The sequence below is a fragment of the Ischnura elegans genome, chromosome 11, assembly GCF_921293095.1.
Source record: "Ischnura elegans chromosome 11, ioIscEleg1.1, whole genome shotgun sequence".
NCBI lineage: Eukaryota > Metazoa > Arthropoda > Insecta > Odonata > Coenagrionidae > Ischnura > Ischnura elegans.
This window is the reverse complement of record NC_060256.1, coordinates 66,962,616-66,985,596: the sequence shown is the minus strand read 5'-3', so window position 1 is coordinate 66,985,596 and position 22,981 is coordinate 66,962,616. Positions and strand designations below refer to the sequence as shown.

Here is a 22,981-nt window from a genome sequence, read left to right as displayed (position 1 = left end):
TTTCGATTTAGGCAATAAAAAATGAAAGGAAACCACCCTATTTACCGGAAAAAAATGATAAAAAATATTTACCACACTTTTCACATGTTTGGCGCAGAGTAACAAATTCCATCAAGTGAAGACCCTCGTTAAAAACAAAACGAAATAAAGAAAGAATATAAAATATGTGGCGAGGCGTAGTAGCTACTTGGGCTACAGATCGAAAGATTCCGATTCCAAATCCCGGTAGAAACCTAAACACACACAAAAACCCTCTAATCTGGGATGAACTCTACCCTCACACATCCAAACAAACGTTGGGATTTAAATACTGAGTGAATGATCAGACAAGGTGGCGTTAAAAGGAAAATAAAAGTAGTACCCGATCGCAAATCTAAAATTCTCATTCAACAACTTCTCAAAAAATTAGATGCATTAAACTTTTTTCTAGCTTCCATTTGAAATAACAACAACTTGTCTAAAACACGATTCAAAATCGCAGTATGCAAAGGATGAAGGAAGAACCTACCATACTAAAATTTAACTTTAAATATTTAAAGACTCTACCTCCACAAAATGTAACTCTTACGAAGAAAACAATTTTTGCATCGATACTTCACATTATATGCTATCATACATACATTTCACCATAACAATAAATAGATATTCATGTTAAAGAGATAATAACGAAAATTACAAGAGTTTCAGATGGACTGGCAGGCATTGCAAATTTAGAAGGCACATGCAAGCACCGAAAAGGAAAGCATTATAAACCACAATAAGACGGCGTAACAAATTAAAATAACGATAAATTTCCCCAATTAACTTTCAAATTACGATAACAAATCAGCCATGAGCATTTTCATTAGTCATGTAACCCAACTAAATTAATCACATAAATAACCACCAACCTTTAATTTTTTCACCTGGGGAAAATGCAGCTCAGCTTCCGTGACTAAACGTCATCTGAAGGTATTTACATACAGCTCATGTGACGAAAATAATGAGCCACTCGCAAGTAATAAAGAAGGAAAATCATCATATAACATTAAAAAATATAAAAAAAACAAGGTCAAAAAAGATCTTCACTTGAAATACAATAAAACCACATTAAATTTTGCGACATGGCCAAATATCTCCAGCAGCTTATTGGCTGGAAGTTCAGACGACCTGACAAGTATACCTCGTTTAAAAGATTAAGGCCAAATCGATTCTGGAGAAAACACATAAAAGTCAATGGGGTGGAATATTTTTTCATGACGCTTCGTATGGTGATCGTACGATAAAAGGAAGGAGGACGGGGGAAAATAAAAATGCTCGATCCTTATGGGTGCAGCGATAAACGAGAATCATCGTGTATAAGAACAACGGGCCACAACACGTGGGAATCTCGAACATAAGCGTAGCCGGAAGGGCTAACCAGCACATATCAGGACCCTTAAGAGTCGAATATGCACTTGAGTCACACTTCATCAGCCACAATAGGGTAGTTTCCTTCATCAAAGAAAACGAAAGGCATTGATTGCGATTCGTTACCCACCATTAGTGTATTCATAATACACAAATTATTTCGTTTTAGAAATACCGGTTTAGACGAATGGCAATGGTCCATTTTTATCCTCATTTAAAAAGGGTCAGATTGGCGCCCATGCGATGCCACTCCACGTGACGTCACAGGGACCTAGTTTCTATACGAGTAGATAGGAGTTGTACATCGTATGAGGTTACCAATGCATGCATGAGGCGCATAGCTCAGGGAAACATGTCTTAATAATCACTTATTAAAACTGGCTAAGGTCGGAAAGTTTTCCTCGTTTGATAAGGTATAAATAATCCTTATTTAAGCCAAGCGCTACCAGCCAGCAGGGTACTCAGCTACCCGCTAGCAGCCTGCGTCGTATCAACGCTAAGCCTTCCCTCAAGGCCACCTCACAGGGCGGCACCGGGGACCAGAAATACGTTGTACGGAGAAATTTCCCGGCATTCATACTTACTTTCGCGTCGCGTTTTCGCGCGCTTGAAAATTTTCACTTTTCATTTAATCGCGAAAAATAGATACCGTCATTTAAAAATCTAAAAGCGTGAAATACCTACTCCAGGAGTAATAATCTTTCGATTTAGGCAATAAAAAAATTATAGGAAACCACCCTATTGCGCCCTAAGCACATTCTGGAAATGCTTACTCTCATAACATTTTAAGTAGAATACTGCCATTAATTATCTTCCCAGCCCCTGTTTCCAAAACTATTTTCTCTAATACACATCAACGGATTGCTTGCATTTTCATTCAGAAGCGTATAAGACTGGACTCGATGGTAATACTTCACATTTTTCAAGGTAATCTACCAGATAAGGTACTAGATTTACATGGAACATTATTTCCACGACTTTCCTCAGCAACAAATAGAGCCTCCACTATTCAGCTACGAAAAAATACAAGGAAGACTTTCTGAACTGCTGCATTCCTAATGAGTTTGAAAGTAATCAGAACATGATTTCAGCAAGCATTTTCATACTTGATAGCAAAAAATACAGTGAAAAATCACAAGGGACCAGGAACATTAGTAAAGCTTTGATATCGCTATTGGTAAAACGGCCCCAGCCAATAGTTATTATGCTCCTGACGAAGGTAATAAAGGCAAAAGTAGTATTTACGATGGCAGCGGAATAGATAATGGCAATATTTGTTCCATGAATTCTTATTTATCAACGAAAATAAAGACAAATGATACATCCGTATGGGCACTATGTTTGAAATAAATAATAAAAATATTGAATGCCTTAAAACTTAATTGCATAATTCATGCTCTCCGCAAGAGAAATCAGCGCAAAAAATTATCTTTTAAAAATTGTACAAGAAAAAGAAAATTTTCAAAATATTACAATATTATTTATAATGTAAATGACGTCATGGAGGAACCTTGACTTAAATCAGAATTCGTGTTTCACGAAGTGAGAAATATAATCTGTATTTAACTATGTCTATTAGGATTTAATCCTACGTAAAACCGTCATTTGAGCTAAAGAATTTGGTGATAATGGATCAAGTCAATAGCAAAAAAACACATGGACAGCAATCCAAACTGTTTAATCTCGTTGGATTATTGGTGACTTAACAAAGTAACCTCAGTTGATAAAAATAAACTAATTTCTGATCTGGATTTAGCACGCTTTAATTAAACAAACTCACTTCTTGAACTCACCGGAATGCATAAAGGCTACACTCAGTGGATATAATTTACGTCCATATCATGTAAAACAGAAGGTTTAACTTTCCATATTACACATTTTTTTTAAAACGTCAAGCCCCTGATAATGGCATTATGTGCGGAGGCCTGGGTCAGTTACGTTTTACTTGCTTTTTTAAAAGTTATTAGGAAATTTAGGAAATTATGGAATTTTACGCCTACAGCTTTGTTTGAAATGAAATCAACGCAATGATCGCAAAGTTAGAATGCGCAGACCAACGTTATGTGACAGCCACTACCTCAAAGATCTTGACTTAGCCCTTCAAAGATCTAAACTTAGCCACAGAAATAAGCATGAATATTACAAAAGCGGATCCTCAAGTCGTCCTCTAAATGTGTTGTCACTCACCGCGTATTTGAATGGGTTCACTCGCGTCACTGGCAAACAAAGTGGTCCAAGTTTCACCGGGAAATAAGGTATAATTACGGATATTAACGGAAATTTATGCATACACGATTATATTATCAATGAAATTCATAACTTTTCAATATTATTTCTCGCAATTACAAACATAATAATTATTTTTTTGTTCCTTATATTGACCTCGTTTAATTCATGCTAAAATAGTTCTTGGATTGTAGGTCAATAAATGCTATGCAAAAAAGTTCATGCCAGAAAGGTTGGCTTAAACTTTCTTGCATAACATCATTGACCTACACTCCAAGAACTATTTTAACATGAACATAATGATGCAAAATTGAAAAAAAAACTGGATCGCATTGCACTCATCAAAGACCATCACCGCGCCGTGGACATTATTGAAAACCGATTTAAATGTGACCGAAGTGGGAACAGAAATCAGCCTCGTATGGGATGGTATTGGGGCTCCTATAGATGCAGTCCCCTTCGAAAGATGTTTCAGCACAGAGAATGGTCAGATAAAGTAAAATGACGCGAGGCATGTGAGGTTATGGCAGGCAGTGCAGTCATTAGCCGGCATCGCAATGCGCCATCAAAGCAGGCAGCGGCAGCCACGCCATTAGTACACAAAACGGCCATCGAAAACCGATAAAGGCATGCGCGCAGTCTCCACAATGGAGTCGGAGGCCCTCTGGGTGCACGAAGAGGGCGGGAGCCGTGGTGCGGACAAGTGCACACAGCACACTGCACCACGGCTTCGAGATCGATGCTCCCACATCCGCATCGTCAGCTAGCGGCGAAGCTATATATCGATAAAGAAGCGATTCAAGGGCCGAAACGTGGTAGGGCCGCAGTATAAAAATTATAATTAATAATTAGATCCGATGTTTCCGCGGTGTTCATCCACATTAATGACGGGTTTCTAGCGTTCCTCCGCGTAGTTCCTGCGCGCGAGGCTTATACTGATTGCACAATTAGGTATATATATCTTTAGAAGCGACATGGAGGACATCATATCAGAGCCCCGCTATATTACCAGGTCTGACAGATGGGATAAATTAAGAGAGATAGTTTGCCGAACGGTTAGATATGGGATTTCCTTTTTCCCCGAACCACAAACGACTTTTAATAAATGCTAGTCCTAATTTTGTTTGAGCATATGCTTTCAATATGTAGACGGCTGGTGCCATAAAACCCCCTGCCACACGCCTTTTTAAGCGGCTTGGGGAGTAGTACGCAGACGTAGAGTTACATAAAGGCGACAACTGTTTCTCCAGCCATCCGGCTGACGTTTTCAGGTCACAAGTACCTATGCATCAAAATTGTACGTCTTACATAGGAGCTGATATAAAACGAGCAATTCCTATATAAGACGGAAAATTTTGATGCATCGATAAGGATAGCTGGAGAAACTGCCGTCGCCTTTAGAGAACACTACGCCGAGGAACGCCCGAAATGCGTAGATAATATTATTAATAATGATTTATTTTTACATTTCAGAGAGCACAGCCGATTGCAGAGAGCACCGACGTAGAAAGATTTAATCAGTTAACTTAGTGAAATACAAAGAAAAACATAAGCGATTCGTCCAAATTTGCTACGAGCGAAGAGAAAGCGTTAAACCAATGCTAAACGAGTTAGGTTGGGAGCCGCTAGAGACTCGGAGGCTACGCGATAGGTTTACATTGCTTGTGCAATGGAGAATAGACGTGGAGAACATCACATTAGAACCCCACTATATCTCCATGTGAGACGAAAGCGATATAATTAAGAGAGATATTTTGCCCAATGGATAGGTATGGGAATTCGTTTTCCCCAGAAACAATAACGAACTTCAACAAAAGCTAGGCACAACTTCTTTAACGCATTTCCTTTTTATTTTTTAAAGGCTGGTGTCCTAACACCCCTTGCCACACGCCTATTGAAGCGGCTACCGTGGTAGTATGTAAAGATAAACATTGAAATATAGCCCATGCCTCATAATTTTATGAAACATTCAAATGCTGGCTAAAAGATTCGTATTAAACTTTTATTTACCTAATGACGGATTTCAAAAAGTGAATGCTCGAAGCAAACATAAAACATACTACATACATACAAGGAATAAAACCAAGAGCTCGAAGCTAGTAAGGAGTAGCATAATGAAATCGAACGGTTATCACTAGGAAATGAAGAAAATACACACAGATTGATAACAATTTATAATTTTTCGAGCTGCACCCATGAAATTATCAGAATTCATTTTAATGACAACTAACAAAAGAAAAATGGACTTTCATTAAGAAAATGCTTCCTAAAAATCGAAAATGGATAACAGATTTTCTCCACCAAAGTTTCTGGAAGGCAAAAATAAATCAATACCAGGACATAGTGAACACGAAAATGCATGGAAGTATGCATACAAATTGATAAATATTTCTAAGTTTTCGAGATACACAGCATGAAAATAAAAAATGCATAAGAATGAAAATAACAAAAGGAAATTGGGTATCTGTCCACAAAAAGCTTTTTAAAAATCGAAAATGGTAAACAGATTCCCTCCACCGAAGTTTCTGGAAGGCAGAAATAAATCAATACTGATAGCAAGACATGATTTAATAAAGCAGGGCATGCGTTTCGGAGGGTTCGCAATTAATAGGTCTTGTTTGACATATGACATCGAGAATTGCATGAAGCTACCAGTGCTGAAGCTTTGAAGGTCGGACTCAAAACGAAATTTAATTACGAGAGATATCACAGAGGAAGCAATTAAGGGACGGCCTGAAAACTCGCCAAAGCCACAGCGAATATTAAGGTTTCTGAGAAATGATTTCCTAACTTTAGTTTTCAATGGAAAAGAATTAAGGTCAAAATATGAAGGGAGACAACAGGACCGCACAGCAGTAGGGGTACCGCAGCTTAATTACATTTACAATCCCAAACAAGCTCCGGCCATTGAAAATTAATTGTAAATAAAATGTACGTTGCATTGGCTGACACAACCTGATTCTCCTAGAGCCCTGAACTTCAATAATAATCAACGAAGATATCGTATTGCCCACAATTTTATTAACAGAGTACTACACGTGTTTCAATTGTTACACAATCATCATCTGGTACTAACGGCAACTAACATGACAACTGACCTGTTAGATAAACTCGGATAGGAATCTCTGTCAGACCGTACATTTAAAAATAGACCAAACCTTTTAGATAAATTCAAGAGCAGTGTCTTCTCTGACGAAGTTAACAATTTCTTACGAAAGGCAACAAACTACGGTAGATCAGATCATGTAAATAAAATAGGAGAGATAGACTGCAGAACAGACAGATTCAGAATGTCTTTTTTTTCCACGATCAATAAGAGGTTATAACGGCAGACGACTTTGTAGTGTAGCCTACTAACTTGTGTATACTTTAATGCATGTTTCCGAATTTTATTATTTTTTCTAACAGCTTGTGGTAGTATAATTATTAAGTATGCGTAACGTTTTTTGGACCGTGTGGTGTGCATGTAGGAATCCAATTTCATGCTGCATGCATTGGATTCCTACATGCACATGCACATAGCAGGGGGTGATTGATCAGCCCCTGCCAAACACCCTAGAGGTGGCTCGCAGGGTACTTTGTAAATGTAACAAAAAATTCCATTAGTGACAGATATCCATATAATAAAAAAATTGTCTGCATGATGCAATATCTCAATTTTTTTCTGTACCTCCTCCTCTACTCTTCCACCCATTTCAACCACTCCCTTTCCTCTTTCCAACACCACCACTTTCTTTCTTCTGATCTTCAACCACCGAACTATTTCTTGAAGATATATATCTATCGGAAATGGAATTTTGGAATTTTTGTTAGTTTCTGTTAGTACCTAATGATGATTGTATAACAATTGAAACACGTGTAGTACTCCGATAATATAATAGTGGACAATACGATATCTTCGTTGATAATTAGTTATGCTGTCCCATGAAATTTCTCAAAGACAGTTGACTTTATTCTGAACTTCAATGAGACAGAATCCCAGATTATTCGAGTATAAATTTTATAATGCTACGTAAAAGTACCGCGTATCAAATTTTGGCGATATTAGCGGCATATGAAAGGAAAATATTTGGTACATGTAGACGGAATTCGCTCACACATGCCACACGTCCATTAAGATGGACGGCGAAGTTCTATGTGTAAATGCAGGGACGATGATTTTGGACTTACTGTACTTGGATTGGATTCACCGAAAACAAAACAATTTAGGCTAGCATGTGATGTTCTGCAGGGGCGCAGCTACGAGTTAAGCTAGGGGGGGCTAAGGTGCAGCTAATACCGGTGAGTGTGGGTATTGTATACCCACCAGGATAATAGGTAGGCGCGAGATTAATAAATTGAGGAATTTTAAGATAAATGGTTCGAAAATGGTGAGTTTTACGGCTTTATGAGGGATATTTTATTAATCCTTACACCATTCCATTAGTAATATCAATCAAATTAAGTACAATAGATTAAACTTAAAAATTTCTATGAGCTCTGGGGGGGGAATGTTTCCCCCAAAACCCCCCCTCGCTGCGCCACTGATGTGCTGATTCTAAATATTTTTAATATAAACTGCATTTACAGCAGTATTAACACAAGAAATTACATCCCAGACTTTAAAAAGATATCACCCAGGACTATAATCAATGCGGATAAAATACAAATTATTGTACTTCACACATGACAACCAGAAAACTTTTAATACTAAAGAAATTGTTTTTCCCTTAATTTCCTTTACATTTTGGATCACAACATTGTCTATTGTGTTTTCACAATTATCCATTTTTCTTAGCTGAGTTGTATCGCTTTTGCAGTTTAATTCGCTCCAATGTCCATGCCCTGGGTATAGTGACGCATTTATTTTCCATATTCACATGAATGAGTTGAGAATTAATTAACCTTCCACCATCCGTCATATTAAAACATCTAAGGTCACAAGGTAGCGGGAATTTAGAATGCCTACCTATATAAGGGTATACAAGACTGGGGGCAAGCCTGAAAGGAAATTTAGAGTCTGGATGGTTGCTTCAACATAAAGAGGGCGCGGCTCCCGTGGAGATTGCCCAAGCAGCGTGTATATTTATACCCCTTGGAAGATTCCGCGGAAAGCTCAGAGGCACGGTGAAGACTCGCGACCTCCAGGGCGGAAAGAGGGGTGGGGGATGCAGTGCACGTAAGGGGAACTTTAAGAAGTGGATGGGGAGATGAAATAAGGGGAGGGGAAACGTGGGCGTGCAGGGTAGCCACCCCTCCCGATTTTGACCCAAATTCTGCGAATTTCGGAGGACCCTAGAGATGGAAATCCTCGGTTGCAGAGCGATGGCCAAGATTTTTTATCCTGCACTACTTCCTCGCCGTACAAAAATATTTCTCCCGCAGCACACCGCAGGTTCTAACGTGCAACTAGGAACGAGGTCAAAAGTTAAACGCAGGATACGCCCACAGGAAATTAAATGCAGGTACTGCGCGACACAAATTCCGCTCCTCTAACTCATAAACTTCGGATCAGTCGAGAAAGGTGAGCTATATCAGCATAGCACATCAAAAATACAAAGGAATAAAATTTACTGATGCATTTCCTAAATTAAAACACTTTATGCCATCATTATGGTACACACACGCTCAATTTCTTTATAAAAATTGATAAACGGCTAGATCCTAACGGTTAGAGAATCCTATTCGTATTCACAATGATCATTCATCCTGAGTTTAATGATTAATCACCACATGTATCAATTATCTTTTACCTTACATGGCTGAATATCTATCCTGAGCCAGGGAATTAACACGGATATCATAATTCAATCGTCGAGGCATGAGTTTACTTCAGAAAACATCGACTTCTTTTTGCGACCTGATATTGTAAATAAAGATAACAAAGGTGTTTGATATTTTATCTTATGAGAAGTCTTATCATAATTATGTCAGCGTATAAAAACTATTACAAAGCAAAAAGTTCACAAATGAAGCTTGTAAACATAGAATACGAAATGCTATGAGGTATTAAACTTAAAACTGTTAGACTTGAACAGAACATAAAACGATGGATTAGGTCAACTAAATAAATTCAAACTGAGTCTTCTGGTATGATAACATTTGCGGTACCAGCGACTTCGATCGACAGCAAACATATAATTTCCATAACCTCTGCATCAAATATAATGAGTTTTATTAGTAAAGACTGATTACAGAAATTATGCCTTAATTTTTCTAAGTTCACAGCGAATGTAACTGACCCCCTTTTTCTTCATTTCACCACCCATTGAAGTGAGACTATTTTTTTCATATCTTTACAAAAAGGTTCTGTTTTGGCACATTTTTAAACTGCAGGAAGAATATTATGATGTGGGACAACATGTTAGTTCCCAAGGAATGGCTTTAGAATGCAAAACACCTGTTTATACGTTTTAGAGGCATGTGTCAACTGTGATACTAATAGAGGTAGGAACAATAAGTACGTGAAAACTCGTTTTCATTAAAATTCTCGACATATGCTAAGAGGAATCAGCGCTTATCCATTGTGCGATTTCTTTCTATTGTTTTCCGAAGAAAATTGGATGATTACCTACAATTGATAGGTAGACTTTCAACGAGAGAAATACTTTTGAATAATGAGATACGTTTTATTTACGCAAGGTACCTATTCTGTTGGTGACCAGTAAGTCTTGAGTGGGAAGGTAGACATTTCAAACACTGTCACCATAAGGAAGTAACAAAATACATCTCATAAGCAAACGCATTGTGCCAAAGAAATTTACCACGCACAACTGTCAACTACAAAACACCGGAAAAAATGTTAATTACGAAATATCCTAACGAAATTTATGACATTTTCAGATGGCGTAAGATCTTTTCTTTTGAGATTGGACTCATTACGGTTAGCCTCGAGTGTGATCACAAAATTAGAGAAAACATTCCAGGTTAGAGAGGTTTTCGGGTACATATTTCCTGCTGAGCATGACAAAAATCACATGAGTTATACCATATATTTTTCTTAGTAGCATAGCTATAAAATGAACTCATACCCCTTGATTCTCAATTGATATCTACTAAAACATTAACAGATATTTACGTACCGGTCCGTCAGTCGGTTGATTAGTCATACATTTAGGTTCCGCAGCATAAAACCTTATATCGCAAACTGATTCTCATCTCTACCACACGCATAATACGATACAGGAGCTTCCCCCAAATACGATATAAAATGGAGTACTTCACACAAGGTAAATTACACAACAGGAAGCACCATGTACCAAGTGCATGTACCAAGTACCATGCATAAGTAAATTTTCATAAAATTTAGTGCATTTCGTACTGTTTACGAAAAAGGCATATTTTTTAATCTATTTTTTAATTTTACTTTTAGCTTTTAGCTTTTTATTATCTAGCGGCTTCATAAACAAATCAAATGAGTGAAGAAACAAAACGGTAAGGCCTCAGTACGCACGGGTAGATTAAATTTGCATTTCCTGGGATAGAAAGAGCTGATGAGAGTGAATCTGAAAGCAATGGCAACAGTTCCAGGAACACGAGATACCGTTACCCGGCGAACGCTTCGGAATTTGCAAGCTTTCGGCGCGTACATCGTCACCAAAGGGAAGCCCAAAAATTTGACCTCGGAGAAGCCATGGGAAGTCTCATGTCGGCGCGTGCAGCAGAAAAAAATAATTAAAATGTTAGTTTTCGCTCTAGCACGGCTCGAATAGTGATGTCATTCAAAAGGCATGCCTCCCCAAGTGATATATTCGCACTTTCCTCATCATATTGCCGCGTTGTGAAACACACACATTGGAAAATGTCGATTTGTACTCTTAGCCGGCGAACCACATGAGCTTCTGCGAGCAGAATTTTAATGACGTTAATGAATGCCTCTGTTTACCACTTAGTGAATAGGTATCTTTTTAATTTCTCAGGAGGGTTGGCGCATATAAGAGTGCATTAATTCCTCATCCACGTTTAGATCTTTACAATTTTAACCTCAAGACTATTATACACACACCAAAAAAGTCAGGCAGCATTCACAAGTCGAATTAACAATAAAGTAAGAAATAAAAATAGTAGGTACTAGATAGCCATATAACTTCGAATTTCCTCTGATTTCTTTGCAACTTATTTTTTTATGATAATATACCGTTGAACTTCATTGCGAAATTCGGAGAGTAGATAACTTAGGCTCAATCATCCTTCAGTAGGTAGGTACTTGTTCTAAAAATTCCTTCCATAACATGCGTATTTTTAAGACTTCTTTAAGGGCGAAAAATTAGTCCACGATACACCAATTAGGAGTAAACTATACTTGTGAAAGGAATTTGTCGCTCGATGTTATAGCTTGCGTAAAGCGGTTCAAATTTACTTCAGCTTTTCTTTCGTGGTGATTTTCTCCACTTTTTACAACTGAAACCCTGGCTCAGATATTAGGCCCTTTATTCGAACCGAGTAGTGGTTCAAATACACATTCATGGATATATTTCATTGAGGGAAGTAATCGCTCACATGAGAGAGTGTGAATCGCCAAGAGCACAAAAAAAGTTAAACAAAGAAACGGACCACGCGACATCTGATATTTAAGACTGTGGAGTGTCTAAAAAGCAGTGACCCGCTTAATATGAGCTAGTGAGTTCATCAACATATACCAGAAAGGCCGTCGATTATCGATGAATCCGAGATGTAGGCCACTGATAAAAGAAAACGGAAAAATACAAGACCTTTTATTCCTTTACCACCGAAAACAGCGCCATTGGTCTTTCACATCGTGGTTCATAACTTAACAATTAAACATACAAGAATACCCATGCCCTGGGTAAGGGAAAATCACCCAGGCGGGACTCGAACCGCGCCCTCTTGTGCGGCGGGCAAGGACTTTATCTACCCCGCCGCCACCGAAGCCGGATTTATTTTTCTAGCTGTATCGCAATCGACCGCAGTAAAAAAATTGGCGAACGAGCCCATACAAGGAACTAGTCGGATTCTGAAAACTCAAGAACAATCTTCCGATAACACCGTCCATAGGATGGCGGATGGCTGGCGGAGAGGCAAGTGTTTCGTACGCTAACAGAGATACCCTCGCATGATGCCTGCTCTGCTTACGCAACGGCTGGCACAACCGCCAGCCTTTTCAGACCCCACCCATCGCCTTAACAGCTGACAGCCACCTCCGCTCCAAGCGTGAAGGAGGATTCCTGGCAAGTCGATGCACCGGAAGAGCGAAGCATTTCTTCATAATAAAAATTAAAGTTTCCGCCGTAATTCGATGGAATCTTTGATATTCAAAATAACGAAAGCACTTGTCTATTTCCACAATTCATTCGCATTTCTACCGACCCTGATTTCGGCCATACCATTTTCATAATTCCACACCTTGAAAATGCCATTATGAGCCGAAACAGGGGTCGGTAGAAATACAGAAGTGAGATAATAGACAAGTGCTTTCATTGTGTTGAGCATTTATTAGATAAAATTACAAAAATGAAGATAGCTCAGTTAGAATAAATACTATCAATTCACTAAGACTTTTGATAATGTTTAGCCCAATGCTTGTCTAAACATAAACACCATACGTTCCGGGTTCATATAAAACTCTCCATTCTTAAGTTCCCTCACCATTCACTCCGATTTCTAGGTCGAAATTTTCAAAATTCCCAGACTTTATACGACGGAAGAGGCAACAGGTAAGGATGGAGCGTTTTGGGTGGGGAGAGGAAGGAAGAGAATGAGAAGGAAGAGGAAGACCTTTTGGATAGGATGAAAGTGGGTGGGTCATACTGCGAATTGAAGAGGGAAGTTGACGGGAGACGATTTTGAAAATTACGTTTTCCATATGATAACAATGCAATGCCATTCGCACTTAGCCTTTACATGATAGAAATACACATTTTATCCGTATAAAATCGCTGGAGTTTAAATAAAAGTTGAAGTAAATATGAAACGTTTTCCGCTTGCCTACTTTGAAGAGGTTGGGCAATTTTGGCAACCAATTGAGTAAATAGTACATAAATTAGAAAATATTCTTCCGGAACAATAAATATGCTGTTACGATTACAAATCAGGTACATGCGAGGATTTTAAATCACCAACGTCTATTTTATCCCTCGTATGGGATCAGATGCCCGCTGTCGCCATTGGTGATTCCAGCAGGGCTATTCTACTAAACGGGGCCATACGTATGGCCGGCCGTAACTTTCTTATGGTCTGACCCGAAATTACGGCCTAAACCGATTCCACTCTCGAGGGGCCATATCGTATGGCCCGGCCAAAAGTCTTAACGCCCTTTCTGCAGGCGAGTATGAGAATTATAATTGGTACTATAAGTTTGGTTCACTTTTTTATATACTAGTCATTTTTTTGAGAAGGAAGTTTGTTCCAACGTGAATAAAATATTAATTATATGTTACTTAACCGAAATGGACTCTTATTAAAGGATAAATTTGGATTTTCTTTAAACACTAATCTAGCGGCAGACGCTGAAGATCTTTAAAACAAGTGAAGAACGCAAATCACGGGCGAGAAGAAGCAGAAGAAATTTGTACCGTGCAGTATTATAATATTCGTGAATTGTGCATGTAATGGATATAGTTAGAACATGACATCCTATTGTAGTTCTAACCCCCTTCCTCTCCTTCCAATGGTGTAACTATTGTCTCATGGCTGCAATCATTTGCCACCAAAAGCCTTATAAATCCAGCCAATGCACGAAATCTAAAGATGAAATTGAAACTTTAAGTTTCATTACTTTTATTATCAGAGGCTTATGTTTCGGTAGCTGTATAAAGTTAAAACATCAATATGAGACTATCATTCTTTCCTTGATTTGTGGACGACATTTGTCCTTCACGCATCGACTTACTGAAGATTGTCTTAGATATCCTCCCTCATGAACCGTTATGCTACGAGAATCTTAAAATATAAAACTTTTAATAGCGGATATTTCAAACTACCTACAGCTTTTCGAAACAAGTAAGGAATCTGCTAGCAAATGTAGCACAGAAAGCAAATGAAAGCCGGCTCCGGGAAGAGGAACGGGCCCGTTCCTCCGTTCACTTTAGCAGAGCATCCGTTAAAAGTATTCCTAACTTTTTAACTACAAGCGAACTTTTAGCTCATCCGCTATATCTACTTAAAAATTAAGTAACAACTTTTGACGCACGGAAATAGTTAATGAAAATATCGTCATCGTATGCGAACGGATTACCTACACGTATCCCGTATCCTCCTTATGAAATCGACGTCTTTTTTAAATATATCTAGCCAATGCCCGTTGAATCCGTATGTGCTCACCCACAATATTCATATATTTCTTGAAACAATCGCTATGTAATCGATGACACTTCGTAAGTTTCTTTTATAACACCTTAGGCGAGCAATGTTATTTCGTATGGCCCGTGTTATGACCGCCTCCTAGGCAGGCCATAATATTACGGCCTTTAGGCCATAGCTACCGCCCGACTTATGGCCTTTCGCTCAGAGTAGAATCGCTCGAAGCCATACGTATGTCTCGAGGCCGTAGTTATGGTCGATTTCGACTTATGGCCCGGCCATACGATTAGTGGAATAACCCTGCAGGCGATGTTCCAAACGTAACATCGCGCGGTCTTATTGGGAGAAGGGTTTTGGCGGCGTGAGGCGGTTGGGAGTGGGAGGGGGATCTGGAGCAGTTGAGGTGCAAGGTGGGGAGGGGAATGACAGAAAGAGCACGTGCTGCCACGTAGTCGATACCAGTCGAACTAACGCGAGCAAACAGTTTCATTAGCGTCACGGGATTTCGCAAATGCACGTCGCTAGCGTTTCAAAGAAGCGAATGTTTGAAAAGTTCGTACTACGTTCGTTTTTTTTAAGCTCCCATTTTTCCACGAGGCTGCTTCGCTTTTATTCTCCCGACAGAAAGTTAAGAATCATGATGAGGAGGCAATAGGGACAGCGATGGAAAACGACTAAAGAAAGAATATGAAGATTCCTCATTAAGGAACCCAAAAGTGGGATTTAATTAAAAGTTAACAATTAAATAGCACTCATACTTAGTACATTCATTATCGATCCAAGAAAACTGGGGGATATTTAGAATTCTCCAGTTAAGTAATCATGAAAATGAGCAATATTTTCACATAATTTTCAATTGAATCATGTCAAACATAATATTTTACAGCACCTAGATTAAAATTCCAGTCTTGAAGTTTTCTTGTATCAATCTTGACACGACGCTTTGGGCCATCGTTAAGTAAAAACTAAGTGAAAAACACGAAAGAATAACAAGCGAAATAGCTTCAATCAGAATCGATAAAAAAGGTGCAATAACGTCGATAATTTAAGAGGGTTCAAATTTCTACAGCTGAAAATGAGGTTGAAAAATAACAATTTAGGAGGAAATGCTATTTGAAATTTTTTAGTAATTTCCGAAATTCATTGAAAATTTCATACCTAATTTCTGCACAGAATGAAATGACGAGCCTATTGCAGATAACCAAACGGAAAAATTACACTAAAATAAATGGAGAATTTCGTCTACTCCTGACTATTTATAAAGTGAATTCCTTCGCCTAGCAACAGATTTCCACTCCAATTTAAGCAGTTTCCTTTATGACTATGCCATACCGTTGAAAAAAATGAACCATGTATTTTACTCGCATTCAAAATTAAACATTGTGATAGGTAAGCCTCCGAAATAATTTCATTATGATAGGTGTTATTCCCTGCAAAAACAAAAAGGATGGTATCCCACAGAAGAATGAACGGGTGTAACCGTAGTTACCACGATTTCAGGTAATACAGCAGCATTGACAACAACTATGATCAAAATTAATATACTTAAACGTCAAAAACAGAGCTCAAGGAAACATCTCTTAATAATCGCTTACTAAAATTTCCTAAGGTCGGAAAGTTTCCTTCGTTTGATAGGGCATTATTATTACTTATTTAAGCTAAGCGCTACCTACTAGCAGGGTACTCCGCTACCTCCTAGCAACCTACATTGTGGCGGCGCTCATAGCCTCGCACCAAGGTGGCTTCACACTCGGCAGCCGGAACCAGAATGACGTCACACGGGCTTTACCCAGCAATCATACTTAGCCGTCGCGTAATTTTCATTTATTCGCGAAAAATAGATATCGTTTTTTTTTTTTTCAAAAAATCTAATAGCGTGAAATAAGAGTAAGTAATAATATTTTGATTTAGGCAATAAAAAAATTGTAAACCACCCTATTTGGCATATCACTCTTAAACCTATACTCAAGAGACGTTAATCTACAATCATCATCATCACTGGTCAACAATCCTAGGATTGGTTTGACGCAGCTCTCCACTCAGTTCTCCTATCAGCTAATCTTTTCATACCTACGTATTTCTTCTCTTTCACATCTCTCTTTACTTGTTCCATATATTTTGTTCGAGGTCTTCCTTTTCCATTCTTGCCTTCCACCTGTCCTTCGACGATTGTCTTCATCAGGCCATCATGTCTCAAGATGTGGCCTATAAGGTTGTTCCGTCTTCTTATTAAGGTTTTCATGAGGCTTCTCTTCTCTCCTACCCTTCTTAGGACTTCCTCGTTACTAACTCGGTCGATCCATTTGATTTTCATCATTCTTCTGTAGCACCACATTTCAAAGGCCTCTATCCTTGCTTTCTCCGCTGCGGTCATTGTCCATGCCTCACTTCCGTATAGGAGCATACTCCAGATGTAGGTTCTTATAAATTGTTTCTTTACATTTTACAGTTTATTTAAGTTTCCCGCTGTAAGCAGGTCTCTCTTTTGGTGGAATGCTCTCTTCGCCTGGGCTATTCTGCTGATAATTTCTTTCTTGCTTCTCCCGTCACTAGTTATCTTGCTTCCCAAATAACAGAATTCATCCACCTCTATCAGTTTTTGCCTCCCTATTTTAATGTTGGTCTTGACTTCTTCTCTTCTGCCGCATACTAAGATCTTGGTTTTCTTCGTGCTTATTTTCAGTTGATATCTACTCATTACTCTAACCATATTAACCAGAATATTTTTCAAATCCTTCTCTGTTTCTGCTATAACGGCTATGTCATCGGTAAATCTTAGCATGCTTATTTTTTCTCCATGGATATTCACTCCCAATGCCTTTTCTTTGATTTCCTTAATGGCTTTCTCAATGTAAACGTTGAAAATTACGGGTGACAATGTACAGCCTTGTCGCACTCCTTTCTTAATTCTTGCTTCTTCACAGCTGGGCCCTGATTTTATCACGGCTACTTGGTTTTTGTATAAACTGTGGATGATTCTTCTGTCATTATAAAGAACCCCAATTTCCTTTAGGATTCCAAGCATTGTGCTCCAATCCACGTTATCAAATGCTTTCTCTAAGTCCACAAACGCAACGAATGTTGGCTTGTTCTTTTCCATTCTCTTTTCTATGAGCAGTCTTAGGGCCAATATTGCTTCCCTTGTGCCTTTGTTTTTTCTGAATCCAAATTGGTCCTCATCCAAGTACTCTTCTGCTTTTCGTTCTATTCTTTTATAGATGATCCTAGTCAGTATCTTTGATGCATGTGTAGTAAGGCTTATGGTCCTAAAATCTTCGCACTTCTCCGCTCGTTTCTTCTTAGGAATAGGGATTATAATGTTCCTCTCGAAATCCTTTGGTATCTCACCTGTCGTATACATTTCACTAATGATTTTGTATAGCTGGTTCAACGTCTTCTCTCCTGAATTTTTTATTAGTTCTGCAGGAATGTCATCAATGCCAGACGCTTTATTTATCCTGAGGTCTCTTACAGCCGCATCAAATTCCGATCTTAAAATTGGGGCTCCCATGTCATCGGCATCCATTTCCCTCTCGTTTTCGATAACATTCGTTCTGAGGCGACTTCCTTTGTACAAATCTTCCTGATATTCCTTCCATCTCTTCCCTTTTTCTTCGTTTTCAATCAATAGTTCTCCGTTTTTGTCCCTAAGGGTATTACATCTTACTTTCCTTAAAGTGGTTCCTCACTATCCTATAAGCGGCCTCTACTTTTCCATGTTTAAGATTGTTTTGCACGTCTTCGCAAATGCTTTTCATCCACGTTTCTCTAGCCTTCCGCGCTTTACGACATATTTCGTTCCTTATCCTCTTGTAACGATTCTGTCCTTCCTCTGTTTTCGCAGCCTTGTATTTTCTTCTTTCTTCAATGAGATCTAATACTTCCTGCGTGATCCATGGTTTTTTCATAACGACGCTTCTTTTACCAAGAACTTCCTCAGCTGCCGCCTGCAGACCACTTCTAATGGTTTTCCAACTCTCTTCCATTGGTTTGTTGGTCGGATCCTCCCCTATTTTATTTTCTACAGCCTCTTTAAAAGCCAGTTGATGCTGAACCTCCCTCAATTTTTCGACCTGCCATATGTTTTTCACGGCTTTCTTCAACTTTTTAAATTTAAGGTGGCATTTCATCATAACTAGGTTATGGTCACTATCGATATCTGCCCCTGGAGAGCTTTTGCAGTCCTTCACCTGGTTCCTGAATCTTTGTTTCACTAGAATGTAGTCGATTTGGAATCTTCTACGGTCTCCTGGCATCTTCCACGTGTATCTTCTTCGCAGGGGATTTTTGAATAAAGTGTTGTAATCTACAATATGCATATATAATACAGCAGAATTCAGCATCCTAAAGATAGAGCCTGGTGAGGTCATGAATGTAGGTCGAGGGATAATAAGCAAAACGAAAGAAGACGCTCCAAGCATTTTCGGTGCAAATGGAAGCAAGCATCCGCCGTTTCTTAGGGAATCTCTTCGAGTGCACAATCGCATAAACACACGCCACTCTTCAGTCACATCAAGCGAGCATTCGCTACGCCTCCTGGCGGCTCATTCTCATAACAATTCGCGGAGCAGCAGCAGCTCTAAATTTGCTCAACCCGATCGTATCTCGAACTGAAAACGGTCTAAAAGTGCACTCACGTAGTGTCTTCACTGATAGTGCAATTTCACGTCGCAACGTCTTCCCGATACATTAGATAGGAGGCAGAACCTTTGGAAGCTTTTCTACGGGTTAAAACCTGATGTAAGCAATGTTTATGTATGCATTGTAGCAATGCTAAAACATTCCGTTAAAGCACTTTTACTCCCCTCTTGTGCCACAGTACATTCAAGATAGCAAACATGTTAGACAGAATTAAATGTGGTTTTCTCGCACCCCATACAAATTTCAACCTACGTCTTAAATTGGTCGAGGAAAGATACGCAAAAATAAAGAAATTTTTGCGTCCTGGACGGATCGGAATGCGGTTTTTTGCATTCGCTTGCAAAAATTATTTGTAAAAAAGTTACCATAGTTTCATTTGGGAGAAACCTTTAGTTGCATTGTTGCAGGCCAAAATGCACTCGGAAAATGCAATTTCTGAGACGCCCTTTGGAAAACGTAATAACTTTGTTGAAAAGAGTCAGAACTGGCCCGGAACGGGTATTCGGGGGTTTTTGAGGTTGCTGATCACGATTATGATGTTCAAATTGACACCCGGACCACCTGGGGCTCAGGAACACCGTCGAACGTCATCTCCGTGGAACTGTCCCAGAGTTCATGCGGGAAAGGAAAAACAAGCGGCATCCGGGGGTTTTTTGGGTCGCTGAATTCAAATATGGCATCGGCGAACCTCCCCCGGACACCTGGTGCACCAGAACCTATTTATTATATAGGACATGCTTCAAAGCAACCACTCCTGAAAATTTTATTTGGAGTGCAATTATGATAAACGCACAGGTTTTAAGTTTTGACCTATGACCATGGTACATTTTCACCAATAAGTGTCGATTAAAAAGGATAAGAACATAGAGAACATAAGTTTGGAGTACATCAAGGGTATAAATAATAAGGTAAATTTAATCAAAGGAAAACGAATACAGTACTCACCTAATTCCATCGGGTACAACCATGTGTTTATGTCCAGGATAAGGTCCATCTTGAAGGACTCGCTCTCGCAGTGAAGTCTGCTCACTGTAGGGAATCACAAAGGGATACCTTAGTCAACTACAATATATTCACTAGTACACTAAACAACGAAAACTACAGATGCATTTTTTTGGGCATCAATATTCCATCTTTGCGTTTTGCAAAACTCGTTCCGGTTAACAAGTTTTACTTTAGTGTGAGACATGATACCTTGTTTATAATAAATTAATTTGACTTAACTCTGCGTAACTTCGGAGCTGAACATTCAAAAACAGCGGCTGTTGTTCCACAGCAGATAAAACTTACTTAACTCACCAAAGGATAGCTATAATAGTGGAGAAAATTTCAAGGTATTCTACTAAATAAACAGTAGCAAGGAAGATAGATCAGGAAGGAAGAAAGTTGAGGAAGTCAAGGAATACCTATGTCAATTGAGAGAAATAACAACTATCTCTAAGTCAATAAAATCGATTTCAAGATTAATGCGCTGCGGAGTATTATTGAAGGATCATACTGTTAATTGGTATGGTTCATAATAAGCCATGTTGCGCCAAGTTAAGATGTTGTGAACGAGGATTTACAACGGAGCTTAATTTGGGATAAATCAACTTAATTTAACACTATCACGGTATTGAAATATTCCAAACATTTCCCAATGTCAGAATAATTAAGTACCGTAAACGAAATCCCTATTATCCTAAAATATTTTCCACAGGAGTCACCTTCGTTCCTCTTTTCAGGAGTCCAACATCATGTTCGTACAAACGAAATCAATGACTTATTATTAAATGCACACGGTATTATCACCTGACCGAATCGCATAACCAAGGCTCAATACAAGCATCACTAATTACTCCCTGTCGCCATTAAAATATACCAAAATATTAGGTATAGCTTGGAATAACAACCTTTAGACTATGCTATGACGCGCACCAAAAATCGCCGAGCGAGTGGGCAGCAGAGGTTAGAGCCAGATGAGCTAATAGCTCTGGCCATATGAGGGTATACCTTCCACCAAGCCCACACACAGGTGTTCAGATAAACGTGGGTGATAGAAGAGACTCATTCAAATATAAATATGTCGCTGTAATTCACAGATTAATATAAAAAATTGACATATTTCTAAGCGACACTGACAGCGTCTTATCAGAAAGGGATTGTATTTCCATATGCGATGGGGACGATAAATTATGATACATATTTAGCCGTATGGATAGGAAAGGGAATTCGTTAATTTATGAGATCGATGAAAAATATGTCACACGATGCAAGAATGAAATTAGGTAATGCATGAACTGACAATGAAATAATTCATTAAATCATTCATTTGATTCAGGTCGAAAGCTATTTCGGTGAGAGTAGCGATCACCTCACACGAAGACACAGGAGTAGAATAGGAGTGGCCACATATTATTTCCTCTGAGCCACCTCGCGCACCGATGTATCTCACCCAGGATTTAGGTAAACCTTAAAATAAACTAACTAAGGATCAAATGCTTTCCCGGCGAATTCATAGTAAGAAGAGTTCTCGGATTTCCAAGATAGTACATGGGTTGATTTGTTTGGACGTTCATAGGACGTCTACATAAAATTACAGTCCGCCATGTTTTTAATATCCAGGCATCCAAACAGTTCAAAATCTCTCAAGCAATATACAGTAGAGAAAAAAGAAATTCATATAAATAGATGATATCCGATTTTTTATCCAACTGAAATATTCTAATACAGTCAGGAGGTGCTTAATCTTAAATATTCTCCAAAAAAAGTATAAAAACGCCGTTTCTTCTAAATTTTGGCCATGTTAGTATGCTTGTATCCAGAAATCGGTGAATTAGCACAGCAGTTGTCAACCTTTATTTTATTGCAAATGATTTTTTAAATATTTTGTGCTGAGTTTCAGGTTCCCACCTCGATAAACGTCATTTTATAATTTTGTTCACCTTTTTCGATTTTAGCGGTCCGTGCGTTGAAAAAAAAACCCATGCACAAGGTGGGAAACCCGAGAACTCATCTTGCTATTACAAATTAGATATAAAATTTCCGTACATGCTGCTAGCATGGCTAGACCTTGGACTAGGCGAGCGAGAGGTTGTGGGGATACCGTGGAGCGAGGCAAGGACGATAGATGAGGATCCGGTCCTTTCGCCTCCCCATGGAGATCCCATCTAAAACGGTGGGCGGTGGCAAAATCTCTCTCCTTTCCCATCGTCCTCGATAGATCGACCTGAACCCCCCCCCCCTCACCCCAATAAAGTGATGAAGCCAAGAGGAAGGAGAAGAGGATGGATTATCTAGAGAATCGTCTGCCCTACAATCGATCACCACATAATATCGACCTATGGATTACAGAAAATCGCATGGGCTTTAAAATAATTTTATATGCCACCACCAATTGATTGAAGATAGTCTATCAGTCTAGATAAATTAAGCAGCTCATTAGTTATCTGATGTGATAAAAAAAATCATAAATTAATATGTGTAAAATAAAAAGAAAAAACTACCA

At 38.8% G+C, this 22,981-nt stretch overlaps 1 protein-coding gene across 2 annotated transcripts in view; it reads right to left on the bottom strand.

Moving 5' to 3' along the window:
• Positions 1-22,981, bottom strand: part of LOC124168477 (DNA-directed RNA polymerases I, II, and III subunit RPABC3) — a 595,544-nt gene that overhangs the window by 274,087 nt on the left and 298,476 nt on the right. For both annotated transcript variants that reach the window (XM_046546753.1, XM_046546754.1), the window contains exon 2: positions 20,440-20,523. In XM_046546753.1, coding sequence (XP_046402709.1) covers positions 20,440-20,523 — 84 coding nt within the window. The remainder of the gene's footprint in view (positions 1-20,439; positions 20,524-22,981) is intronic.